The following is a 21,087-nucleotide window of genomic DNA, read 5'->3' on the forward strand; positions in this document are numbered from 1 at the left end:
GGAGATGCAAATTATTGGATTCCCCAGCATCCAGGAGTGACAGGTGTAAAACAGGGACAGCAACACAAAGGGGAGAGCAGTACTCTATAGAGTGACAGACAAGGTCATGGAGGCTATGAGAAGTTTAAATTTACAAAGGAAGCACTTGTCATGAAGGAGGGTTGTTGCACGCGGCTGGCTGCCTTTGGGGGCCAGCTTTGATATATGGTCAACGCACGGGAGGTTGCAGCTGATGGTGAGGCATAAACGTTTGAGAGACTGAATTTCCTCCAGTGGCAGGCTGTGCAGACTGATGGATGGGTTAGATCGATTGGTACGTGTGGTATTCGGTACATGTCGAGTGCATGCATGCGCGTGTGTTTATGGTGAGAATGTGCGATTTAAAGGGATTGAAAGATGCATTCCAAATCTGATCACGTGAACATGACTGTGCAGTTTTACCAGCGGGTGCATTTAACAGACTCGTAGATCAGGTGTACAAGTTCTAGTTGCTTGGACTTTATTGCTTGGACTTTATTGCTTCACTTTGGTGTTTTTACACTCCCTTTTCACCCACCGGTTGGGGAACTGTAGGTCACCTTGGGGTTCAAAGATTTAACCCACAGATCATGTGCGACTACAAACTTAGTAGATCATAAGAATATATGCATGATGGTGTGAAAGGAAAAGCGGATACAAAATGAGAGGAGAGGAGAATTGGGACCATACTCTGTGCAGATCGTTGGTGCTGCCAAAGCAGTCTCCTTGGCGATTGGGCACAATCCTGGACGGGTTGCCACTCCGACACAGTATACCAGCAAGCTGGCACTCATTTTGTCGACCTCGGAAGGATGTCAGGCCGAGTTAACCCCACCTGGTATTAATTCAACAGCTGAGCGGGATTTGAACTCAGGACCCTGGGATCCCAAGCCCACCACCCTAACCATTAAGCAAACACCAGGCATAGAAAATGCTTTTGGCTAATATTGCTGGTGAACCTTTGTGGAATTGCTCAAATGATCCCGATCACAATTTGGCATCGAGCAAACCTCCTAAATATTTACACGTATCATGATTGATTGTTTCGACTTGAGTTTTGAAGGAAGAAGCGCGTGTAACACACCGAGCTGTGTCATCATGGTGGGTAAATTGAACGTAATGGAGCTGTTACTGACGATGCTTTATCCTCCATCATCCTGTCAAGAAATGCTGAATTGCACCCTCACCCCTTCCCACTTGCCCCACCTCTCATTTCATTAATTGTGAAATACCAAGTTGTATGGTATCGACCATTGCATTTCCAGAAATTGCAGAATTTTCTGTTTCAATAAGCCGCATGTCGGTTGTCATCATCAGATTGCTCCGATTACATTCGGAACAGATGAGAGTGCCGAGTTTGTCGAGTGGCTTTTTAATTTGTCACGAGCACACAAATTGGAAGCAAATGAGGCTGCTTTTGGATAAATCTCTTAATTGTGTTTAAAGGCCAAGTTAATCGTTTTGGCATCTCTGCCGCTAAGAGAAAATAACTTTGCACTCATCTGTAATTGGGATTTATTTTTCTTCCCTCTTCAACAGCCTGTTAATTAATTAATTAATTATTTTTTTAAAAAAAAAATCTTGTCTGGGTATTTCCAGCTTCAGGTAAAGAGGTTTGTACAATCAGGAAGATAGTCATTAAAATGCATTCGATGTTTACCATGGCAGAGTTTGATGATGGCCATGTCAACAAATACGGGGTTCGTGTCTGTCCACTGGCTGTGGCTCGCGTGCAGCTGGCCCGTTGGGTGCTCCACCTTCCGTTCAGCTCATGCGCAGCTCGATATTGATGGTATCGCATCGCTTGCAGCACGTTGTCGACAGCGCATCGCTTGCGGCACGTAACTGACGATTGACGGGCAGAGTGGGCAGGCAAATGAACCTGCCATTGTGGTGTTAGAGCTCCCTCTGTGGCGTTGTTTTTCTTCTTCTCAGCCCTTTTTTGCCTTCCTTTACCTACTTTAACTTGACTTTATTCATGTTTAAACCCCCTGCTGTGGAGTAAAACTAACCATGCCACATTATTCCCTCAGACCAACGCAGACTATCAGTTGGAGAAAAATGAGGTGAGATTGCTTTGAAAGCGTGTGCATGAAGGAGGCTTAATCCAGTGAAAATGTGTGAGCTCCGTCAAAATGTTTTTACATCTCAACTCTTATTAGCATGTGAATTTGTCCAAACTGTCAGTGATGTGTGTATTTGTCAATGCAGGACACTAATGTTCTTCCGAGAGGAGATGCATTGCGGAGTAAGCCACACAGAGATGCTGACAAGATCTGCTGCACGCTCATCTCAGTGCCAGACTCGAATGATATCGCCTCCATTTTTGAGCTTGACCCCACGACCTTGCAACGTGGAGATTCTCTCGTTCCTCGGTGCGATATTTTTTGACGACTCATTTGGTTCTTGTGCAATTTGTGGATAAATCTATCTCGAGCCTTTCCTGAATGTTTGAGAGCCTTGATGTTTCGAACATTTACGTTCAGTTTGGAGGGAGGAACGTTTGGTTTTCAAAGTTTATTATTTTGAGTATTTTAATGGTCGCAAGCGCTTCTCTGCCGTTTGGCCTTTCGTGGTCGTAGTATCGCAGGTTCGTTGGATGTCGTACGCAGACATAGACAACAAGGAGTCGTATTCATACAGAAGCCTTCGGCCGTTTATTCATTCCCAAAGAAGCTTCGAGAAAGTTCTTTAATCGCTCCGTGAAAGCTCCGAAAAGCTCCGTGAAACTGTAAAGGAATGATGTTGTTTTGTGACGATGCTTCAGAAGTGCATGATGGTTCCACTATAAATCAAATGCAACGAATCAAAAGGAATAGGAAAAAACAGACCTCAAATGGCGTCGAAATACGTGATGCAAATGGCACGAATCACGAATGTGACGTGCAATGCGTTTACATGAAAACACGTACAAAATACATTCCAATCTTTCTCACGACATGAAGTCTTGTAATCAGCGACATAGAGAGATACACTCCTCCTCTTCTTTTACTTCTTCTTCTTCTTCTTCTTCTTCTTCTTCTTCTTCTTCTTTCGGCTGCTCCCGTTAGGGGTCGCCACAGCGGATCATCCGTATGATCCGCATAGTGATTTGGCACATGTTTTACGCCGGATGCCCTTCCTGACGCAACCCTGGTCGCCTCTTACAACACAGGGATATGGTACACCTATTTTAACCGGGGTATACACCGGCCCAGTACACTGGTACTCATTTCACCGACCTCGGAAGGATGACAGGCTGAGTGAACCCCCTGGTGTATTAATTCAGTGGCCCAACGGGGATTGAACTCAGGACCTTTTGGATCCCAAGCCGCTGCCCTAACCACTGCACCAACACCAGGCTCGACATAGAGAGATACACTGACCACTTTTATCCTCGAGTAGCGCTTGTATGTAGATAAAAGCGTTGCAGCTTGTATGTAGCCTGGTCACACCGATGGCTTCGGGGCTTGATATTAGAGTGGACGAGGTGCAGTGGAACACAAGAAGCAAGTGTGCCAGCATCAACTCCGTTTTATTGCGCATCCGGAAGTACATTCCTGCCACCCCTAGTGGGCGAGGCATGATATACGAAAACCCAATCACGTGATACAGCACACTCCTCCCCTCGTAAAATGACAAGTCAAATGATGAAAGGACAATCATAACATGACCACCCGAAACCAATCAACACTCATTATCCTCCAAGTACCGCGGCCGCACCCTGACCCGCCTCGGACTGGCAGCACCGCCATACAGTTCAGGCTCAGACGCCTCCCGGCTCTGTCGAGGTGACACCCTCGCCGGACTCGCGCCATCCGCAATGACAACCGCCCCCGGCCGACCACCCTGCCCGACGTCCCCGGGTAGGACAGAATCAGGCGAAGACCCCCTGGGCGTCGGCACATCCGGCCCTGGCGATACAACGTCTGGCGCCGGCGACATTACAGGTGGGGGTCCCACATCGTTCGGCCTGGGGGGGTGTGGGGGGGTGACGCTGGACAGCGATCATGCATTTGGTCCACGTGCCGCTTCCACACTTCCCCACCATCAGTCCGCACCACCCAATTTGCCGGCCCCAGTACCACAGAGACCACAGCCGGCACCCATTTGGAACTGTGGAAATAATCGCGCACCATTACCCGCTGTCCCACATCGAAGCCGCGCAGCCGCATCGGACGCGACACCGCCCCACTCCCCGACCCTCCAGGTCGCAGCAAATCCAGTCTGGACCGCAATGCCTGTCCATAGAGACGAATGGCAGGCGAATCACCCGTGACAGGATGAATTGCGTTCCTGTAATGGAGCAAAAAGACATCGACCACCGTCTGCACAGGTGCAACACCCCCCTGCGCAAAGCCCGTTTCAACATCTTAACAAACGACTCAGCTTGCCCATTCGTCTCAGGGTGATACGGTGCAGACCTTAGATGTCGAATACCATTTTGGCGCATAAACTCATCAAATACACCCGCGATGAACTGCGGACCGTTATCAGAGACCAGGATCTCCGGTAACCCTTTATTAGCAAAGATCGTCCGCAGTTTCTCTCCTGTAATGTTTGCTGATGTATGCTGCATTACTACAACCTCCGGCCATTTAGAGAATGCATCGATCACAATCAAAAACATTTTGCCATTAACCGGCCCTGCTAAATCTACATGGACCCTCTGCCAGGCTCTGTCTGGGGTAGGCCATAGTCCCGAAGCTCGACGCGGGTTATCAGCATCTGTTTGGCACGTGGCACAACGCTTAACCAACTGCTCAATGTCTTTGTCCAACCCCGGCCACCACAACAGGCTACGAGCAAGACTCTTGGTCTTCACGACGCCAAGGTGACTGAAATGCAGTTCTTCCAAACACCGCTGCCTGAACTTCGGTGGAATCACCGCCCTCATTCCCCACATAACGCACCGTTGGACCAACGACAGCTCCGATGCGCGCGACGTGAAAGGTTGAAATGCCGGTGTCGAAGGCAGATCGCTCCAATTCCCCGTAGAAATCGCCTGGACGACACGGGCGAGCACCGGATCACGAGCCGATTCCACCGCGACCTGTCTGGCCGTGACCGGCCCGCTTTGGACCTGGCCCAGCGCGAACACATCGACCCGGTCGGCCAACTCAGACGCAGCTGGACCCTCCGCACACGGCAAGCGTGAGAGCCCGTCACAGTTAGCATGCTTCTCGGTGCTTTGGAACTGAATATCATAATCGTAAGCACCAAGAAACAGACACCACCGCTGTATTCGCGCGGCCGCTACCACCGGCACCCCGCGTTCGGGTCTCAGGATGAATTGAAGCGGTTTGTAATCCGTCTGCAAAGTGAAATGCCGCCCCAGCAGGTATTGATGAAACCGCCGCACACCCCAGACGAGGCTGAGAGCCTCGCGCTCGATCTGGGCATATCCCTGCTCTGCTGCGGACAGGGTCCGGGATGCAAAACAAACGAGCTGCTCGGAACCATCGTCCATCCTGTGGGAGAGCACTGCACCGATGCCATATGCAGAGCTGTCACATGCCAATAGGAGCGGACGCGCAGGCTCGTAGTGCACGAGGACCGTATCCTCTGTGAGCAGCCGCTTGACGCGGTCGAACGGCGCCTGGTGTACAGGCCCCCAAGCCCAGCGCTCGTCCTTCCTGAGCAACCGTGTTAACGGCGCAAGTTGTGAGCTGAGCCCTCGCACGAACCTTTGGTAATACTGGGCCATACCAAAGAACGGGCGCAGATGCGTCTTGTCGCGAGGTGGTGGCATGTGTTGAATCGCTTCCACCTTCCGAGGACCTTTCAACAGCCCCTCCGGCGTGATGATGTGCCCGAGGTATTCCAAGCGCTGCTTGAAGAACGCGCACTTGTCCCTGTTCAAGCGCAGGCCGCACACTTCTAGCTTTGTCAGCACTTGGGCAATGTTCGCAAGGTGCTCGTCCACCTTTTTCCCCGCAATGAGCACATCGTCCAGGTAGGTCTGAGCGGGCAGGCCAATGCAAACCTGATCCATGGCTTTCTGCCACAAGGCTGGGGCCGAAGCAATCCCAAAACAGAGTCGGGTATATCGATAGAGTCCTTGACACGTGTTGATTGTCAAAAGCTCGCTACTCCCGGGATCCATCGCCAGGTGAAAATATGCATCACGCACGTCTTGCTTCGTGAAGTCTTGACTCCCCGCCAATCGCGCGTATATTTCATCGATTGACGGCAGTGGATATTGCTCCACGCTGAGCCCCGGGTTAACTGTGGATTTGAAGTTCCTGCACAATCGGACGTCTCCATTCCGTTTCGGCACCGTGACAACCGGGGTGGCCCAATCTGAGTACGACACCCGTTCGATCTCTCCACAGGCCTCCAGCCTATCCAGTTCACCCTTGACCTTGTCCCGCAGGGCATACGGCACCGGACGTGGTTTGCAAAAACGAGGAACCACCCCCTCCTTCAGGAAGAGTTTTGCCTCCATGCCCTTGAGTTTCCCAAGGTCGTCGCAAAACAAACCTTGATGTCTTCGAAGAATCTTCTCCAACTGATCCTCCCACCAGCTCAGCATGGGTTGCACAAGGTGAACTGTGGCCCAGTCTAGCCTGATGCGGGCCAGCCAATCTCGGCCAAGGAGAGACGGTCCCCTCCCCCGTACGACGTACACCCGAAGCGTGGCGACCTGGCCTTGGTACCACACAGACATGTCTGCCATCCCGACTGGCGTTATCTTCTCGCGGGTGCACGTGAACAGTATGAGGTTGGACCTGATAAGCTTCAGGCCGTTGAGTCTACGCGCGGTCTGTTCGCCGATGATCGACACAGCCGCTCCCGTATCGACCTGGAACGTGATCGGTGTCTTGTTCACTTCGACTTCCACCGTCATTGGGCGCGCCGCCGCCAGGCCAATTGAAAACAGGCCCATCAACGGCCGCCGGTTCCGCCCCGGTCGCCTCGCACATTCGCCGTCCATGACCCTAACGGTGGCCGGCGCCCCACGGCACACACGCTTCAGATGACCCACCTTGTGACAATTTAAACACACGGTGCCTTTATACGGGCACGCACGGCGCAGGTGTCGACCTCCGCATCCCAAACACATCTGTGGGGTCACCTCGCCGCACGTGCGGCCGCGCGGCGACGTCCGACCCGCACCGATGGTCGTGCGCGCGTCCCGGGGTGCTCGCGACTCCGCGTGGCCGGTGATGGCCCGAACATCCCCGCGAGTCTGCTCGACCGCTGTAGCCGTGCTGACCGCCGAGTCGAATGTAATGGCTTCACCCTTCAGCCGCAGAACCGCCGAAACCATCTTCGCATCTTGTAAACCAGCGATAAAACGATCCCTGAGCCGCGCTGGACGCTCCCCCGCCGTGAACTTGCAGGCCACGGAAGAATGCTTAATCCGCGCCACGAAATCAGCGACGCGTTCCCCTGCCCCTTTCGAGAGGCGATCGAACTGGTATCGAGCGAGTTGTAATGACTTCTCCGGCGCCATGTGTGCTTTCATCTGCTCCACAATGTCCTGAAACGACAGCCCGTCATCACGGAGCTTGTCCGGCGCCACCAAACCCAAACTCAGCGTGGAAATAGCATCCCAATGCGAGTGTACGAGATGCAGTGGAACACGAGAAGCAAGCATGCCAGCATCAACTCCGCTTTATTGCGCGTCCGGAAGTACATTCCTGCCACCCCTAGTGGGCGAGGCATGATATACGAAAACCCAATCACGTGATACAGCACAGATATGAACATCGCAATGCAGTGCAAGCTTCACAACACGATGTAAGCTTACAGCAGCTGTAAGCTTTGCAGAGAGCCTAAGCTTTCGGCTTCCCAGAATGCATCTGCATCCGTTCAGAACATTAATGGTATTGTAAATCTTTACTAACCGAAAAATGTCATGACTGACATTGCAAGTATTTTATTACAAATGACAGAATTTATTGGTGAAGTCGCTTTATTTGAAAAAGCTAACAAAACAAACAAACAAGCAGTCATAGACTGCTACTTACGAAATCGTCAACTTGACCTCTGACCTTGTCTAATAAAGGCTGTCTCTAGAGAAGGTAGCGACGCAAACCAGCAGTTTCTACGATGATTCTGTATCAAACCATCAAAAATCGTAACGTCGACCGAAGCAAAAATCTCCATTTCTCCACGCAATTATACCTTAACGTAACTCAACGACGCGTCTGCTCGAGCGCACTGTATCATGGGACGACCCGTGACGCGTCGAGTGAAATATTTTTATACAATCTTAAAACGTCTCCAAAACATCCGATTTTTACCAGAATTTCGACAACCGAGTTTTAAGCGTCCGAAGCGATCGCAAAAACCGAAGACAAAATTAAAATCGAAGTTGAAACGAACTCGTAACGTCGAGCAAAGCAAAAATACTCCATTTCTCCACGTGAATTTACGGAATTATGTTTTACCTCACAGTGACCTTGACCTTTGACAGATTTTGACCAAAATCTAATCAGCCCGAGCCATCACCCTCCTGAATCACGTGGTGTAATTTGACATTGGTAGCTTCTTCCATTCTCGTGTTATCGTGCCTACAAACAAACAAACAAACAAACAAACAGAAACGGAAGGCATCAATATACTTATGACATCTTTAGATTCCGTAAGTAACAAACAGAAACGGAAGGCATCAATATACTTACGAAATCTAAAGATTTCGTAAGTAATAAACCAATGTCACCCGCAGGGTGACGCATATCTTGCCAAATGGTGACCATGTGTGACTTCTTTAAGGTCACACTGAGGTGAACAGAGCTGCTATCCACTAGGAGCGAATCCTTGAGGAATATCTGCCTACGAGAGATTCCGATGAGAATCGTTCTACAGAGCAACCATGAAAAATATGCGTTTGCCTAATTGCGTCACCAAATGACGTCATAATGTCTCAAGCTTGACATATCGAGAAAGCTCTCGTAGAGGTGTTCAATTTGAGGTACTTCACGATATGGTTCCTAAAACTTGAAAATTTGACCTTGGGGTCAAATATGTTTGACCTCAGGCGCTAACCATGAAGGTCAAGGCCAATCGCCACCAAAAACTAATCAGCTGAGCGCCAGACCATGAACTATATTCCCATAAAGTTTGGAGACGATTTGATTAAAATTACTCAAAAAATAAGGGTTTCGTCGACTCCCCTGATTTGTGACAGTGACCTTGACCTTTGACCTTGACCTTCAAAATTTTATGCGCTGAAAGGGACCTCTATAGGCCTCTGATATGCGAAGTTACAAAAATTTCCAATGATAACTGTGCTCTGCAGAATTTTTTATTCGTGATTACAGACAAAAAATAAAAAAGAAATACAAAAAAACATACAAGCTGACTAACATATCTTGCAAAAACTTCATTTTGGCAAGATAACAAACAAACAAACAGAAACGGAAGTCATCTAAAGATTTCGTAAGTAAAAATTACAAGTTGTCCTCTTTGTTATTCCCATCTGAGCACTCAGTTCATGATGTTAGGATCCCTGGTTCAAATCCCATACACTGCATTGATTTATCCATTTTCTACTCATCTCCATTTTTTATAATTTTATCTATTTTCTTCCACTTCTGGTTTCACCAGACGAGACTATAGGTTTGCTGTCTGAGCATCTGTCACACCTGTGTTTTTTCAGATTTTTCCCCATTCCCTATGATTTATTCAACTGAGAGTTTGAACAAGTTTGAGTTTTTGGGCCTTTCATCAATTTTTATTTAGTTATTCCCTTTTTGGAGTTATAAAATATCACATATTATACATGGGTCCGTTTTCCGCTGTCCTGACTCCACCCCACTACCTTACTCCCATTGGCTGGACAGCTGGCCTGACACCACCCCAATAAAATCATGTGCTGCCATTCCATGAAACAGCACAGATCTGCAGACCTGAGGCCTGGGTGTTTTAGTCCATGACCCATTGCAATTGGAGTGATCCCAGGTATATCACCATGATGTGATATATATATATATATATATATATATATATATATATATATATATATATGCACATAAATTGTACATATGTTTTTGCTTCACATATGTACATCGTAATATTTATATATTTATTTATTTATTAACCCTTTGAACCTTGAGCTCCTTGGACTTTTGGCTCCCTCACCCTGGGCTCCCTACAGAACAAGCTCAAATGAGCTAAAATCCTTGTCCTCTTCATGATGACGTCATAAAAACGAATATGACGTCATTGTGATGTATCAGGTTTGCGATAGATTATCTGTGCTAATGCCCGGCTTGATTCCCGCAAACAAAATTCAAACAGCTTGCCTAGTTTCGGAGATAATGGTATAGGCGATTTCCATTAGCGGCAATATTATGACGTCAACTTTTTTTCTTGGAAGAATTTCCAAAATGGGAGATGGTTACTGCCTGCGCGTGGGCTTTCTGCATATACATGGCAAGTTTCACGAAGATCCGATGAAAACTCTGGGTTGTGAAACAAAAAATATCAAAAAATAGGAATGACGTCATAAAAATTGATATGACGTCATAGTGATGTATCATATGTGCGGTAATTCATCTCTGCTTTTGCCCTGTTCGATTCCCACAAACAGAATTCAAAAGGCTTGCCTAGTTTCGGAGATAATTTTTTAGGCGATTTCCATTAGCGGAGATATTTTGACGTCATAACTTTTTTTCTAGGAGGAATTTTCAAAATCGGAGATCATTACTGTCTGTGCAGGGTGTTTTTACATATACATGCCAAGTTTCAGGAAGTTTCGATGAAAACTGTAGGCTGTGAAATAAAAAGGTCCACAAGAAGAAGCAGAAGAACAACGCGAGTAAGACTTCGAGATCCTCCATGAGGATGTAAAAATCCAGCCGCTCGCATATATGGAGGTTTGAATAACAGCTGGTAAAACTGTTCAAAGGGTTAAATTATTATTTTTTTCACCAAACGTTCTATTACACACCGCCAAGATAAAGGGATAATTCAATGGGACCAGTTGGGGGACATGTATTACAAAGCAATTCTCACTCTTTCATGTAAAAGTACACTGATGCTATGTCCCTGTCATGTATTTAATATACAGCACAAGCTCCTCCGATAGCTGTAGATAAAGTAGAAGAGAAATGCGAGGTCATGAACGGCGTTAGTTGGTGGGTTAGGTTTTCGTCGGTCGTTCTGTCATCGTTGCCAACTATTGTCATCATACAATGCGTTCCAAACTTTGTCCTTTACCCATGTGTGGAGCAGGAACTCGTTTGTGCGTCTGCGCCACCTGTGCACTAATACCTGGGTGCGCAGCACATCCATCCCCATTGATGTGGAGGAGGACAGACCAGTCATGCTCAAGGTTCCTATCTTCCTGCAAACTAAACTGCATGGGTTTTCTTCAAAGTTTATTATTTCATTTTGATCATTATTTTGCCCTGAAGCTCAAAATCATTAGTTTCTGATTCGACTGGGCTTTTGTGACGTTTGATTTGCTGTTGCTCCAATTTTCAAAGTTTACAAACCACCCATGAAGGATTTATGATGTCAAGTCAAATGAAATCTTTGTAGAAATCCACTTTGTTCCAGTGATTGACGATTTGTGTATTTCTCCATTGCAGATTGGCACATCGCACAGCAAGGAAGATAAGGAGGCATTCGCGATTGTTCCTGTGTCTCCCGCCGAAGTCCGAGACCTTGATTTTGCCAATGATGCCTGCAAGGTCCTATCTGCGGCAGCGGGTCGTTTGGAGAAGGGTCCACTACGCTCCAGCGAGCGCAAGTACGCATGGGGTTTGGAGGCACAAGGCAAATAGAAGATTTGTGTTCATCACCATTGCTATTTTCATGTTTAGAACATAAGCTTTATCTCTGTATGGCTTTGTTAACATCCCTAAAATTGCAGAGGCTTTCTGGAACCATCATATTAAGGAGAAAAGGTGTGACCTTGAGGCGTTGTGAAGGACACAATCTTGGAAAATTCGATTTTGCACCAGTTGTAGTTCTCGGGTTAAATAGCTTCATGATAAGTTAAAGGAGGAAACGCGTTATTTAGAAAACTGTGATAAAAGTGAAGTATCCTTGGACATTACGGTTTGTGTTGCCATGCCTTTTGATCCCCCATTCCTCTCCTCCATTAACTGCATTTTTGTCATATTATTCAACAGTTTGACCTGAAGGTTGTTCTGCACCTCATTACCTCTGCACAACTCAATCATGTTCAGTGGGAACTGGAGATCAATGATATTTTGTTTTAATGATGTTACATTGGTAAATGGGATTTGATAATCTCATTTGTTCTTTCCATTAATTGCATCCAAATTTCTCTTTTTAATCCCTTTTTTTTTTTTTTAACTTTTTAACTGATGTGACTAATTGAGACTTATGAAAGAGTGAGTTGACAAGACCTTGATGGATCTCATGGCCTCCTCTTGTGTGAAACTTCTTTGTCAGGAAATGTGTGTTATTCTTGTTATTACCACCTCCACCATCTACGATGGACAGAGGTCATGCTTTCACCCCTGTCTGTTTGCGACTTGTGAAAATTGAAGATTTTTCAACTATATCGGTTGGTCTTGTGCGTTTTGTCTGTCTGTCTGTCTGTCTGTCTGTCTGTCACTCACCTACAGATACAATTTTAAACCGATCTTCACGAAATGTCACCACATGGTAGGATTCATCATACGCAAGAAGCCGATTGTTTATTGAGGTCAAAAGGTCAACATAGGCCAAAGGTCAACAACTTTGTCGTATTTCTAAAATTCTCAATTTTCATCCGATTGACTAGAAAGTTGAACAGGATTTGCATATCTGGTCACTGAATTCAATGAACAAGTATTTTTGAGGTCAACTTCGGCCAAAAGGTCGACGTAGACGAAATTTCTAAAATTGTAAATTTTCATCTGATTGACTTGAAATTTGAAGAGGATTTGCGTATTTGGTCATTGAAAGCTATTTTTAAGGTTAAATTTGTTTTATGGATTTTGTAGGTGTCGTGCTGTGCATGACATCTTTCTTGTTCGTCTGTTTGTTTGCTTTGTGTGCAGGATATATCAAAAGGACTCGAGATGAAGTTTGGTCGACAAGTTGGGTGTGTGACGAGGACAAATTGGATTTAGGTGATGATCTGGCGACGGATCCGTATACTAGATCCATATACTAGAAAGTGATTCGTCACCATTGAGGGACGAGGCCAAAAATGATACATAGCATGATATCTCAAAAAGTTATTGACAAATTCGACGAAACTTGGTGGACACGTTGGGTGTGTGACGAGGACGAATCGATTAGATTTTGGTGAAGATCCGAATCTGGATCGGATCGGATCTGGGTGGCGGTATGCGCTCTTCCGAGTGGCCTTCTCGTTATTATCTTCCAGATTGCACATTGCTGTGTTGCTTGCAACAAAAAGTAGAAGTGCAAAGCACTTTTGTATATTTAGTGTTTTAGTTTTTCAAAATACTTATTTTTATGCAAAGTTTTTGTTTTTGTTGAATGGCAAATTAGGACTCCCGAGGCTGTGTTGTATTGTAATGGCAAGTATTATCACCATTTTGTGTGATCTTGCAATTGTTGCCTGCATTAGTCGTTTGTGGATGTTACGGACAAAAACCTTCATTTATTACACAAATCGCTCATCCCTTCATTTGGGTGGGGTAAATTGACAATCATTCATTATGTAAAAAAATAACCTGGCTTGTGTACCGTACATGAAGCAATGACAACTCGGGCGAAAAGCGAAATCTTCAGCTATTACGCAAATCGTTCATTTATTACGGAAAGTTGAGCAATGTAAATTTGGAACAGTCCGCTGCCTCAATCGCTAAATACAAAGAACCCAGCTTGTGTACACAAAGCAAAAACATGCCTACTGCTTATGTGCATACGTAATGCATTGTGGTTATACAGCTCAGATAATTCAAATTGTGAATATGAGACTTCCGAAGGCATCTTGGACCTACCAGAAAACTAACATGGCAGACTCATGATTTTCATGCTTACCATTGTGGGTGGAGTCAAGCCAGATCTCCAGCCAATGGGTATGAAGGCTTCTTACACATGCAGCTTCATTGCATTTTTCATCCCCCCCCACCCCCAAGCCACTCTTGGAGTGAACAGGTGCTTCTCGTAATTAAAATTATTATTATAATGGCGGTCATGCCACAAACGGACACAACGAGCAAGGGAATGAGCTAACAACCTGAGAGGGGAGAGTTGAGTGAAGGAAACAGTAACCTAAAAGCATGAGGGTTGGTTTGGGTATGATTATTGGGGTAAAGATCATGAGGATAGCATGAGATTGTGGTGTCGCTTATTGCAAGCCTTGGAGGGAAGACTGCAATTGAACAGTCCCAGGAAGGAGGTTCCCCAAATGGGAGAAAAGAGTGGAGATGGATACAAAGCCTGGATTTTGGGAGTTTAACCAAGAGAGAGTTACTAGAGGGCCGAAGGAGGGTTGAGAAGAGAGGGGGCAAGACCGAACGAGTGGTGGTACAAAACTGAGGCCACCACGACCTGTCTGAGCACCACGATCAAAGCCACAGGCCTAGTGCTTCGGCCTCGTCACGAGTGATTCCAATTTTCCTGCAGCTTTGACTAAACAGAAGTATGATTGTGTCTTTCCCATAATGCACTTGCTGAATTGGCCTCTACTATTACCGAGTGATCATTCCAACTGAGGATCGTCACTTGATGATTCTTACAAAATGTTGGCTTTTAAAAAATAATTGAATTTTGACATTCGTTGTATAATCCGCTATAAACTGTAACGTTCTTGACATTACCTCCTGGTTTCTCACATGGTGAGCAAATTGATCAATGTTGTGAGGTTTCACCGTTTAAAGCAGGTCTAATAGCAGTGGCAATGGCAACAGTGGCCGTTTTTAATAATCAAATAAATCCCACAAACCATTTTTTTTATTCTAAGACCATTTATGTCCAGTTCCCACCGAAAATGGTGCTATTATATAGAGTTACTGCTTGTTTGAGAGATGAGGTGTTATCCTGAAAACTGTAAGAAATATTTGCAAATAACTTTTTAATTTGCTGCTTCTGGCACCTTATGACGCATAACGACCAACTATCCATTGTGATGTTATTAGGTTTGTTGTTTTGTCTTCAGGGTTGTAACTCGACTTCTTGAGGACTTGATTTTCTTTCTCGCTGAAGTTTCCAACAATGAACAGGAGGCCCTAAAAGTTGTGACAACGAAACCCAACCGTGAGAGGCAGAAACTCATGAGAGAGCAGAATGTGCTCAAACAGGTGTGTCCGTGTCCGTGTCTACACACACGTTTTACCTTCCAATTGAGCAACTTGAAGGTGAAACTACTTTTTGAATCTCACATGTGTGTACCTAACATATCTTGCAAAAACTTCGTTTTGGCAAGGTAAATGAGTCAGCTTGTATTTTATTATTTTTTATTTTTTTGTCTGTAATCACGTATAAAAAATTCTGCAGAGCACAGTTATCATTGGAAATTTTTGTAACTTCGCATATCAGAGGCCTATAGAGGTTCCTTTCAGCGCATAAAATTTTGAAGGTCAAAGGTCAAGGTCACTGTCGCAAATCAAGGGAGTCGACGAAACCCTTATTTTTTGAGTAATTTTGATCGGATCATCTTAAAACTTCATGGGAATATAGTTCATGGTCTGGCGCTCAGCTGATTAATTTTTGGTGGTGATTGGCCTTGACCTTCATGGTTAGCGCCTGAGGTCAAATTTTCAAGTTTTAGGAACCATATCGTGTAGGACCTCAAATTGAACACCTCGATGAGTGCTTTCTAGATATGTTAAGCTTGAGACATTATGATGTCATTTGGTGACGTTATGAGGCAAAAGCATATTTTTCATGGTTACTCTGGAGAACGATTCTCATCGGAATCTCTCGTAGGCAGATATTCCTCAAGGAGTCGCTCCTGGTGGATAGCAGCTCTGTTCACCTCAGTGTGACCTTAAAGAAGTCACACGTGGTCACCTTTTGGCAAGATACGGGTCACCCTGCGGGTGACATTGGCTTATTTATTAATTATTGGTGCAAAGACGACAACAGGCATCTCTTAAACCTTCATTTTAACCGGACACATTTAAACCCAGACCGGACGTATTCAGAATGGGAATGGGATGTGACCACAAACTGCCACCCTGGTGTTTCACAGGCAGGATGTTGAATTGTAGTATGTGCCCAACTTTGTTTATATGGGACGTTAAGCCGGCCTTCCCGTTTGTTTGCATTTGGCCAATAGGTGCTAATACTCTGGACAAAATCCAAATTCCTGCCGTAATCTGTTCAGGACAATAGATAGCCTCCAGTAATGGTGGAACCAAATGCTGCACATGTGGAGGGGTGGGAGGATAACAGTAGTTGTGCAGGTGACCCTAACTTTACTTGAGTGGTTCCAAATGTTTTTTTTTCCACCCTGTACCTGGTTTACCTTAATTGTAGTTCTTTCTGTTTCTGTCTTGCTCTAAGTGAATAAAGTAAGTTATTTATTTTTTATTTTTTTATTTTCATTTTTTGTACATGAAGTCAAAGCTTGTGGAAGAGCGAGAACAAATAATTATGGATCAGAACGAAAGGAACAGCAGAAAGAGAAGAGGGAATTGCCAACAGCAGGGCCAAGGGACAAAAATAAATGGAGATGGACAACAAGGAATGAGTCAGGAAGGAAGAGGGGAAGGGGAGAATGCCAAGGGGTGGATAAGATTGAGGAAGGAAAAACTGGAAATTTTGGCAGTGGGTTGGGGGGTGGTGGTGTGGTTAGAGGGGTAGTTTAACAAGGGGTCGAGAATATCATGGTTTTTTAATGGGGATGATCTGAGATGGTGGTAAACAGCCATCTTAAAGACCTGGAGGGAAGGGTGAGATTGAAGAGAACGTGGAAGTTGGTTCCATAGGTGGGGGAAGGGGAGGGGGGGAACGAAGGAACAAAAAAGTGGAGATGAGCAGTGATTCTGGATTTGGGAAGTTTCACTGGAAGGGGGTTGATGGTGGACCGAGTGTGCCCTGCAGAAGCATTAGGGGGTTGGGGCAAAGCATGGAGAGAGCAGGGGGTGCAAGACCAGAAAAGAGCACAGACCACCAACCTGTCTGCAATGTGAAAATGATAATCCATAGACTTGGCATAATTGCAGGAGATTCCAATGATCTTCCAGGAGAGCTGTATTGCATCGGGTTGCAGATGAAGGCCTTGTAAGTGCATAAGAGATCAGGTGTTCCAAGAAAGGACTTTGTATGACAAAGGATGCCCAGGTTTTGACTGGCTTTGGAGGCCAACTTTTAAATGTGATTTGCCCAAGAAAGATCATGCCTGAGAGTGAGACCGAAGTGTTTACGGCAGAGGTGGGAGTCATCAGCAAAGACGTAGATGATTGTCCAGAGTCTGGGATATAGAGATAGAGGATGAAGATTATGAATAGGACTAGGCCCAGAACACTGGTATGCCTTGTGGCACTCCAGGCTTGACAGGGAGTAGAGTTGAAATAATTCCATTGAGAGCCACACATTGGTTAAGAGAGGAGAGAAAGTCAGTAACCCAAGATTGGAGTCTGCCTTGGATTGCCATAGGAAGAGAGTTTGGAGAACAAGCGGCCAGACTGTTTCGAAAGCTTGAGATGTGTCTGGTCTCTAGACTCTAGAGAGATGGCCCTGATTTCATATGTCTGACATTGTTGGGAGAGTAGAAGCAGTAAGTCCAAGATAGCGAACTGGTCTGAATCTGAATTGATCTGAGATGAGGTCAGAGAAAAGGAATGATTTTATGTCAAATGAAATGATGGATTCCATGATCTTACTGATGAATGGGAGTGTGCTCATAGGTCTGTGGTTAAGGGGATTTGTTTTTTTTTACCTTTTCAATGTAATGCAGCAATGTTGGCTGACTTCCAAGCAGATGGAATGTGACTGAGGGCAAATGGCAGAGAGAGAGAGAGAGAGAGAGAGAGAGAGAGAGAGAGAGAGAGAGAGAGAGAGAGAGAGAGAGAGAGAAAGAAAGAGAGAAAGAGAGAAAGAGAGAAAGAGAGAAAGAGAGAAAGAGAGAAAGAGAGAAAGAGAGAAAGAGAGAAAGAGAGAAAGAGAGAAAGAGAGAAAGAGAGAAAGAGAGAAAGAGAGAAAGAGAGAAAGAGCAGCACAACAGGTTTCTGTGAAATGTGAACTGATGTCATCTGGTCCAGTTGTGGAATCAGTCAAGGGTTGTCAAAAACTTCTCCACCTCCTCAGGTACAAAAGACAGAGTCTAGGAGCCTGTTGGGTGCAACTGCATAATATGTGTACAAATATTGAGGGATTGGGGACACAGGGTTTGGAAGAAAAGACGGAATTGAGGCATTTGGCTTTCTCATGAGCCGACTCGGCTGTGATGCCATTTGAAAAGAGGGAAGATCTGGAGGAGGAGGATATTCCAGGGATGGTCTTAACAAGTTGCCTCCAGGTTTTAATGAGGGAGACAAGCTCGAAAGTTCAATCACGAGGTTAGACAGATGTTTTTTTTTTCTGGCTCTCTTGATTGTGGACACACACTTGGTGTGGGCTTTGTGGAATGAGCCGATAGACTTCAGTCAGATTTATCTTCCAGGAGGAGAATGCAAGTTGTTTCAAGGCAACTCCATCACACCACAGGATTCAGTGTACCATTGGCAGGAGGATGGGTATAACTGAAGATAAGATCAGATGAATCTGCAAAAACGAGTGCAGGTTTCTGTGCTGGAATTCCCAGGCAGATTTAATACCAGGGGTGATGGAATTAGCATGATGTCATTGCACTGAAGGTGCTGAGTCTGTTCTCTGAGAATGGCAAGATGGATGTTGGCCTTCACAAGCACATGATCACATGAACCGAATGGAGTAGAGGACGAGCACGAGACATGGGCGCGGAAGATGCTCATAACCAAATCCAGAAGGGAGAATTTCCCATTGATAGGAATCCAGGTGGGAAAGTTCACAGATTGAGTCAGTCCCATGTCGTCACAGAGGTCCTTTGCTGAAGTGCCGTGGCTGGTGAGAGAGGTACCAACACCTACTTAATTGGCATGGTGACAATTTAGATCACCACATATGAGAGCGAGAGAGAGAGTTGGGATGAGTGGTTAAAAGTTTGTCCATGTTGTTTGAGAGAGATGGAGATTGAGTCGTCACTGTTTGGAGGATGGTACAACACAGACAAATGAGGTGGGAACTGAGGGTTAATCACAGTCAGAGGTACCACTGAGGTTTGGGAGGTGTAGCAGCAGTTTAGAGCGAGTGAGAAATCAAGTTTTTGATGTGCAGTGCAACTCCATCACCAGGACGGGGTTCAGGTCGATCTAATCGGAGGAGACATTAGCCAAGGGGAGACACTTTAAGGGGGAAACGCCAACAGCAGGGTGGAGGGAGAAAGTAGTCAGAGACTGACAAACAAGGGATGTAGGTAATGATGAGGGATAAGTGAGAACACAAAGAGTGGACAATGTGGATACATAAGCAAAATTGTGATTTTTGTCAAGGTCTGAGGAGAGGGGAGAGGCTGCTGCCTGTCTGTCAGAAGGTTGAGAGATGTCACAGCAGAGAGTGGAGTCATCAACAAAGAGATAAAGAGGATTTTAAAGTCATTGTCATCATTGATGAAGATTAGGAATAACATGGGGCCATAGAACACTGCCTTGGTGTACTGCAGCTATGACAAGATGAAAGGGTTCCATTGAGAGCCACACATTGTCTTTGAGAGTAGGAAGTTGGTAATTCAAGAGTGGAGCTGGCCTTGGACTCCAAGGCAGACAGTTTGGAGAGCTCGGCAGAATGCCAGACTGTATCAAAAGCTCGAGATATGTCCAGAGAGACGGCCCTGATCTCATGTCTGATATTGAGGTCCTCTATCATTGGCAGAGAAGAAGCAGCATGTCCAAGGCAGAGTGACCAAGTCTGAATCCGAATTGATGATCTGAGATGAGGCTGTTTGAGAAAAGCAATGATTTAATGTCAACTGCGATGATGGATTCCATGACCCTGCTGATGATTGGAAGTACAGTAAGCTAATTGGGCTGTAGTTAAGGGGATCCGTTTTTGCACCTTTATGAAATACTGTAATGTTGGCTGATTTCCAATTTCCCAGGTGGACATAGGAGACCAGTCTTGAAGTGTTAAAAGTAAATGAATAAATAAACTATAAAAACCCCACAAATACTTGAAGTGCGAATGGAGAAGTAGGTCACACTTTATGACCCGTGAATACGCAGGGTCCGCGAATAGCGAATCCATGAATCGCCGAGTCCGACAGTATTCTTTTAATTAACCAGAGAGTTGGTGTCAAAGCCACCCAATGCTCGCCTGTTTATACATTTATCGTTTTTAAAAGACTAGTCTGATAATATTTTTTTTATAAAGCATTGCAGTGAAGTCTGATCCAAATAATTTTAAAGCAATATATGTATTTGTATATTGTAATCAGTAAAAAATAGTGTGGTGGCTAAAAACATTAGAAAGGAAAAAACTTGCACCAAAAACTTTAACATTTTCACGCTCACGCTCACGCCGGGGGTATCGCTATAGCTGTCTGTTCTTCGAACAGGCGAGCTGAAAAACAAAAAGAAATTTTGAGTGTTTTAAAAACATGTTAATAGCTTTTATATTTGAAAGGTTTTATTGAGGGATGTTGAAAAGGAGAATGGATAGGGCATGAAGGAGTAACTGTGCATGGCAGATTGAGTTTGGTTGTTATGGTTGTGGTTTTTGTTATCCCCCGCCGCGTGGCGGAAGGGGGATATTGTTGTTCATGTTTGGTCGTGGGTTTTTTTTTTGGTTTTTTTTTGGGGAGTGCAAAAAAAAAAAATTCTCCCTTGAATCCATTATCTTTGAATCAATTGCAAGTTTCTGGCTTTTCTCATCTTAGCACTGAGCTCGTGATGCTGGTGGCATCCCAGGTTCATATTTGTCCATTGTCCCCCTCATGTCCTTATAATTCATCTCCTCATATGACTGCTATTACTATGATGTACCATACTCTTCATTTATATACAAGTACACCGATATCTTGTAATTTATTCGTCTTTCATATAATGGATGTATGAAGATTGTTTGAGGAAGTTCAAAGCTAACAGTCTCTTGTAAACTCACTCGAATGTAAGATACCTCGCAGAGTTTGGAATCGTGGGGTTATTAGCTGAAATTGGATTTCGTCAGCTCAACAAATTGTGG

At 45.3% G+C, this 21,087-nt stretch overlaps 1 protein-coding gene across 10 annotated transcripts in view; it reads left to right on the top strand.

Moving 5' to 3' along the window:
- Positions 1 to 21,087, top strand: part of LOC147014744 (inositol 1,4,5-trisphosphate-gated calcium channel ITPR1-like) — a 213,003-nt gene that overhangs the window by 85,631 nt on the left and 106,285 nt on the right. For all 10 annotated transcript variants that reach the window (XM_085852937.1, XM_085852943.1, XM_085852938.1 and 7 more), the window contains 5 exons: positions 2,052 to 2,084; positions 2,230 to 2,393; positions 11,185 to 11,284; positions 11,544 to 11,704; positions 15,044 to 15,185. In XM_085852937.1, the coding sequence (XP_085709063.1) occupies positions 2,052 to 2,084; positions 2,230 to 2,393; positions 11,185 to 11,284; positions 11,544 to 11,704; positions 15,044 to 15,185 (600 nt within the window). The remainder of the gene's footprint in view (positions 1 to 2,051; positions 2,085 to 2,229; positions 2,394 to 11,184; positions 11,285 to 11,543; positions 11,705 to 15,043; positions 15,186 to 21,087) is intronic.

The sequence above is a fragment of the Eptatretus burgeri genome, chromosome 13 (genome assembly GCF_056783735.1).
Source record: "Eptatretus burgeri isolate ZD-2024b chromosome 13, Ebu_testis_v1, whole genome shotgun sequence".
NCBI lineage: Eukaryota > Metazoa > Chordata > Myxini > Myxiniformes > Myxinidae > Eptatretus > Eptatretus burgeri.